The sequence below is a fragment of the Geospiza fortis genome, unplaced genomic scaffold (genome assembly GCF_000277835.1).
Source record: "Geospiza fortis unplaced genomic scaffold, GeoFor_1.0 scaffold486, whole genome shotgun sequence".
NCBI lineage: Eukaryota > Metazoa > Chordata > Aves > Passeriformes > Thraupidae > Geospiza > Geospiza fortis.
In genome coordinates, this window is record NW_005054417.1 from 370,986 (window position 1) to 377,761 (window position 6,776).

Below are 6,776 nucleotides of genomic sequence, written 5' to 3' on the forward strand. Positions count from 1 at the left end.
AGAGTATAGATGTACTTTTGATTAATCTGAATGTGGGATACAAGTTTTATAATATGGGATGACAGTTCTAATGATCCCCAAGTAACACTGCTATTTTATAACCCATTCCTTGTAAATAGTTCTTTTTATTTAAAAAAACCCCAAAACTATTTCCAGTTTTTCCTTCAAGTTTCAATGTAGTCACTGGCAGAAGGACAAAAGAATACTCTGCTTTAAGAGCAGCAGCAGGGGAAGTAGCCTAAGAGTCCACTGAGAAGTCAGCAAGAATCTTTTCTTCTCTAGAAGGGGCTCTGGGTGAGGTGTCAGGCAGTGATTAAGCGAGAAGTAAAGCACCAAGGCTGGAAATAATCAGAAACCACAGAGGAACACAAACTCCTGGAAACACCTCTTCCCTCTGCTACCAGTGCTATTATTTTTGAACAGAAAATGAAAGCTGCAATAAAAAGTCAAGAAATGGGGACAAAGTACACTGAGCTTAAAACACAAGTAACCAGATGAGAAGACCACAGGAGGTTTGCTCCCACAAGATAAGTAAGGGTAGATGCAAGGCTCAAAGTGCATTATGCAGTAAACACGTATTTTGTCAGACACCTAGACAGAGCCATGGCACGTTGCCACTTCCTGGTACAGTGAGGGCAGCCCTTTGGGAGCATGAGTGGACAGCCTTTAGTATATGCTACCAAAGCAGACTTTTGCTCAACACACCGTGAGATCTGAAATTGCGCAGTCTGAGAGTGAGCCAACAGCTATGGCTAGGAAGACAGAGGTCAGGTTGTCTGTCCAGAATTTCACCAGATAAGACTCAGATTGTAAACAAACAACTACTCAGATTTTATAATCTCTTTCCATTTGAACAGGCACAGGGAACTCATTCTCTTGTATTGGGTTTTTTAATTCCCCTTTTCCACTGCAAGCTACCTCCTGTGACACAACAGATGATGCAGCTGTGTAATTATACAACTTATTATTAGATTGTATAGGCAAAAGAGACATTACTAGCATTCCTTATTTATACTGTAATCCACTTACTGAGGTTCATCATTGTCAGCTCTCTGGAGGGGGGATAGTGCAGCCTCTCTGCAAAGTCTCGGCAATACCACACAAGGAGCTCTTGGTTGGCAGGGATGGGCTTGATGGTATAGAAGTAGATGTTCATTCCATTCTGACAAGCAGCCAAGTTCTGCTCCTGAACAGAGTAGCCAGGGTTTACATAACGCATCCAGTTGCTCTTGTCCTCGTTAAATCCATCAATGAAGTGGTGAAGTTCACCACTTGAATAGATCTGGAATAGAGAGGAAGTGCTTATGAATATATATACGTATATATATAGGCACAGTACGCAACATGTAGGCACAGAGTCCAGAGGGGAAAAGTGATAAGCTCCCCCTTTTTTTTTTTTTTTTAGATGAGCATATATTACTGAAGTAAGAGTTCAAGCTGTGTTCCTGACTTTCCAACACTGACAACCTCTGAGTTAAGAAGGTATTTAAAGGCAAGTCCACAGTCATCTTTTCCATTTAATCTTAGCGTGTGTCTCTGCTAGCTGTGGAAAACAAGACCCAAAATGTGAAATGCAGAGTACTCTCTGTGTGAACAGTCTACCTTAGAGCCCTTTTCCTGGTGCTCTGATCAACAAGTGGGTGATGCTGATGAGGGCAGGTCTGAGTGCATGCTTGCATTAATGCTTTGAGTCACCTGTGTATAAGACTGACTGGCTGTGCTATGTCAGAGTTCTTCTCGCCTCTTTCTATGGCCTCTGTACTTGCAGTTTCCTACCACCTCCACCCAAAGGTTTAAACTATGCAAACATTCTCCACCCCCCAGAGTCCTAAAGCAACACTTGCTCATAGTTGAACTGTAACCCTTTTGTAGGAAGGCTGGGTGAGGCAAAGATGAAATTCACCTGCCATAAATGAAGGAAGACCTGACGAGGGGTTAGCCCATGACATTGTCACTTTTCTTACCAAGGGACATGTTCTGACTTGTCCACAGAGGGGCAAGAAAACATGAATCTGAAAACTGCTCAGTGGTTTCAGGGGAAAGAAGTTCCCATCACTGACAGAAGCTACTGTTTCTTGAAATAATAAGAGAATTATTTTTAAAAAGGAAAAAAATCAAGAGAAATCCAGGAAACACGCTTGTAAAAACACGCTGCTTACTCTCAAGGGGAGCTAGCTCCATGTTGGATGAAATGGGGCTCCTGGTTTTCTGAAAACAGATGACCAGGCAAAAGCCAGACCTTGAAGTGAGAGCAGCTCGCACCAGCAACGCACCTCGCTGAGCAGGAAATGCCTTTCCAAAGGGGAGACAGAGCTTATCTCGCGGAGAAAACCCTCCGCAGGGTGTTCCTGCCCGTGTGCCCCCAGCACTATCTCTCCCACCTCCGTGGCCGGGCAGCGCCCTCCGGCCGGCCGGGACCCTCCCGCGCCCCCCGGAGCCCGGCGGGCAGAGAGGGGAGGCGGCCTGGCCCTTTAACGCGGGCCGTAAACACCAGAATCACTTTCTTTAAGAGCAACTTCCTGTAAACTGAGAAGGGGGAAATACATGTGGCCTCATCAAAGCAGCTTGCGAGAGATTTTGCGGTGTGTTTGTTATGAGAAAATGGAAGGGAGCCGGGCGAGTTGTGCTGCATCAAGAGGAGCCTCCGTGTTTCTCTGCTCACCCCGGCTCGCAAACTTCCAGGAACGCGGGGCTCTGGCGCTTGACGCCTGCCACCACTTCCCAAACCAGCCCTCCACCGCTCCCACGTCAGGGCCACAGCCCCGGCTCCCCGGCAGAGGCAGCCCCCAGCTCCCACCTATTCTGGGGAAGGCGCGCCCAGATGTGCTGAGTCACGGCGCGCTTCCCAGAAATGACGCAGGCCCGGCCGGCCCCGCTCCCCTGGCGCGGGCAGCGGCCCCGGGCGCCCAGCAGATGTTCCCGCTCCTGCCAGCGAGCCCACGATGCCTTTAATAACATGTGGGAAGTTATCTCCCACAATTTCCTTTGCATATGCAAGGCTGTGTCAGACCCCTAGGAAGGAATTAATTTTCAGTGCAGCAGTCTGCCTTGAACGAATCAAGAGATTACAACAGGGAATTTAATGATGCCTAGATGGCTCCTAGGATATTATTTCTGAGGATCCCTCCACATTAAGGCTTAAAATCACATCATAAGAATGATGTCATCTTTCTCAATGCAATGTAGGAATGAAGTCCTGCAAGATGGTTATCAGCCCCTCTTCCCTGTGTCAGCCTCCTGGTCTCTTCCTAGACTGGACCCAAGCTCCCAAAAAGTTCAACAGAAAGAAACATTTTATGGCTTTGTTAATGTGAAAACAGTTGCCCGCTCTGTAAAAATATTCATGCAAATAACTGCCTGTGCAATGCTGTATTACATCGTACAAGGACAACCAGAGAAAACCAAAATGATTCAATTAGGTAGGAAGAAAGGGGTGTGGGGAATGCTGGTGCATGCCCTGGGTTTCACCTGGATATGAGGTTGGGATATTACTAAGGCAGGCAGGCACCTGAGTGCAGAGGCTTGGACACAGTCCCAAATCCACGGATTTAGACACAACCTACATGGCTAGAAGGCAGCAAAACAAATCCATGGAATGAGATGGGGCTGAAGGAATGTTCTCTAACAATTAATAATGTGTCTGTAAGGAAAATGAGGATTATGTCAACTGATAAACTGGAAGCATATTCCACAGCACAGACTGCCCATGCCAAAACATACTGGCTGCTGCTTTCTTCCAGCTTATACTATGGAGTACAAATTAGGCATCACCTCTGGTGTTTGTCTCTTTTCCCTTTGCTAAGATCCATGAGCTGCTTTTTTAACAATTCTGAGGAGAAAAATTTATGAATTGAATGATACATCTGAAGACTATCACCATTCTTTTATAGCAGCTCTATACAAGAAGCAGGAAGAAATGTCAGAAAATGTATCATAATTCCACAGTGAAAGTTTATGCAGTACTTTAACAGCTTCTTCGTGGTGGGAAAAATCAAGGATGTGACACTTGCATAAATCAGAATGACTTTCCGTTGTGAAGAAATGCAAAATAACCTGCCCTTACAGCAAGCAGCAGAACTATTTCTTTACAGAATCAGCACAGATACATTTTGGAAGAACGAGCCAGGAAGGGCTGTACATCTCCACCACTCTCTCCACCCACACAGTCCCTACATCCAAGACAGCCAGGCTTTTAACTCAGCTTAATTCACCCACTGGCCCTGTTTGTGCCTGGCCACATAACAGAAGCTGTCCCCTGCATCACACAGCAGGAAGTGACCCAGCTTCTCAGCCATACTCATTTAGTGATCTGCTCACTGCAACAACGTGGTGCTGTTTTTTCCTACTTACCCGCCAAAAGTATTTTCTGTTTGCATTCTTGGGAACCGTATCACTGGTATAGATCTCTCCCACCAGGGGTCCAAAGCGTGTTCCTTTTGGGATGTACTCTTTGCTTATCACTCCAGTGACCTACAACAAGAGCAGCACAGGATCAGTCCATTGCCAGTAGAAAATGAGAAGTCTCCTTCTTCTCCCCTGTCCCCCAAATGTAACAAGGTAAAGCAAACAATGCAACAAATTTTCTGTGAAAGGTCAGGAAAACAGAAATGAATAAATGAACAATCGTGTTGGTTACAATATGAACAGTTTTACTAGGTACTAGCATTTTCCTAAGACATATGGAAGCTAATGATGAATACCCCCTTAAAAATGTGCTTTTTGGAAATACATTTACAAGAAGAAACAGTAAGCAAAATGTACAGAGACTGTCAAATATCTTCAGAAGTAATTTTTCCCTATCAAAGGCAACCCCTAAAAGTCTAGTTCCAGCAAACAAAAATATGCAATATCTATCAATCACTTCACTGCTACAGAGCTTGCTTTTCTAATAAGTTAGGAACTGGAATGACTGCTCTTCCAGATCAAAATGAAACCACCCTCCACCCCCCTCCATTCTTTGGTCTATACCCGCCCTGATAGCTAAAAGGAGAACACACACAAAAAAAATACAACCTTCAGTTCTCTTACGAGCATACAGTGGCATACAAAACAGAAATGAAATGGCTCTGGGACATATACTCACAGGTCACTTTCTTGTACAAAAAGGAATCATCAGTTCTGGTAACATATATTAAGTGGGTTTGGTCAAAAAAGGTGTAAGGATTTTGAAGAAAATGCTCCACTGTGCTAGGTCTAAGAAATGTACTCTGGTTGTTCAGTTTCCTTCTTGACAGTAATTATACCAAAAAAAGTCACTGACCACAAATCAGGAAGCAATTCATCATTATTCAGAAGAACGTGCCTTGGAGTAACCCTTTGCAAAACACTGCTGAGTTATTGGTTTTGTCTCTCTGTTTCTCACCAATCTTCTTAAATTTAATGTATCTAAACAATGTTAGAAAACCAACAATTTTGTGAACCAAAAACCCCAAACATTTGCAAGATTGTTCTTGCTGCTCAGATAGTAGAAAAAAAAAGAAGGTAAAAAGCCCATTAATTTGGTATTAAAACCAAATATATTATAAACTCCCATAGCAAAATGTATTAAACATCTTGCCACTTGTCTTTTTGCTCACCAGGATTTCAGAACAAGACAGGAACACCAGAAGTAGTTGAAGAAGACTGAGAAGTGGGATTACTGCTGTCTGTACCCCAGAAGGAATCTATGTCCTTACCAAAGCAGATTAGCACTTGTCAGACCCTACAGATAGCTCACTTCAGTGAGCTTTTCGATTTAACAGTCTTTCTCAGTAAAGGGTGGTAAAAACCCTGGACGATATGTAGACAGTGCTTCACAAATTAGCTAAGCCTTCTGATTTTCTCATGCTACATTTTTTTACATTTTGTGATCATTAATGTGTAAGTGAGAGGCAGACAGAGAAATCCTTGCCTGTGTACTGGTCAAGATTAAAAATCCCAGTAAAAAATGAACACCTAGCATAATTTCCTGTTAAATGTCAAAATAAAGGGGCCAAATAACAGCCATGGATTCAAGGAATCACCTGGAAACAGACTGCTGGGTGTTCGCGGTGGCTGTTTGTACTCGTTTGCATTTTAACATGTGTTTTCAGCACACTACAAAGAAAAAAATTAAAACATCAACAGCAGAGGTAGTTAAATGCTCCATTGATCTGTGCATCTGGACTGAAGAGAGAGAAGAGGGACTTCCAGAAATTTTCTTACACCTACCATATGCTGAAACAAGCTCAGTGGCTCAGTTTTATTTTTGTCTTGCTTGTACATGTCTCATAGAGAGCTGAAAAAGGCAGATGTTCTTCTCATTTTCCCTATATATCTTAATTTACATCCATCTGCCCTCTCAAGAAAAGTTCACAACCAAGCTACAAGCACACCCTACCAGTTTTACTGCATGATAGCTTGAGATTTTTCATGGTTTTAAAAATATCTTGGTCTTAATTAAAACGACTTTAATGAAATTCTCAGAATCTCTAGAAATCACTCCTTGAACTAGTCAACTTGAAACACTCTCTGACACAGCAGATACTTTTTGATATCCACTTTATAGACAACGCTTGTGTTCAGCTGTGCCAGGGGAGAAGCAAAGATGATTTCTCAGCCTGTACCCATGAGAACTTGGCAGAAGGTTCTGCACATCTGCCTGTGCCAACACTGAAGTTTTGCTAAACCAGGCTTTAAAGCTGTCCAGATGACTTTTAGCTGACGGTGGCTTTCAGGTCAGCAATTCTCGGACTCCACTGTTCCCTCCCAAGCGCAGCTGCTAGAATCGATAGGGCCACCCTCCAGGAGAAGGCCGC

The 6,776-nt window shown here is 43.6% G+C and overlaps 1 protein-coding gene across 2 annotated transcripts in view; it reads right to left on the minus strand.

Annotated features, from left to right (window-relative positions):
• The window catches only part of PRDM1 (PR/SET domain 1), a 22,154-nt gene that overhangs the window by 9,541 nt on the left and 5,837 nt on the right, over positions 1 to 6,776 (minus strand). For both annotated transcript variants that reach the window (XM_014309297.2, XM_005426598.3), the window contains 2 exons: positions 4,351 to 4,470; positions 1,030 to 1,282 (listed from right to left, as the gene is read on the minus strand). In XM_014309297.2, the coding sequence (XP_014164772.1) occupies positions 1,030 to 1,282; positions 4,351 to 4,470 (373 nt within the window). The remainder of the gene's footprint in view (positions 1 to 1,029; positions 1,283 to 4,350; positions 4,471 to 6,776) is intronic.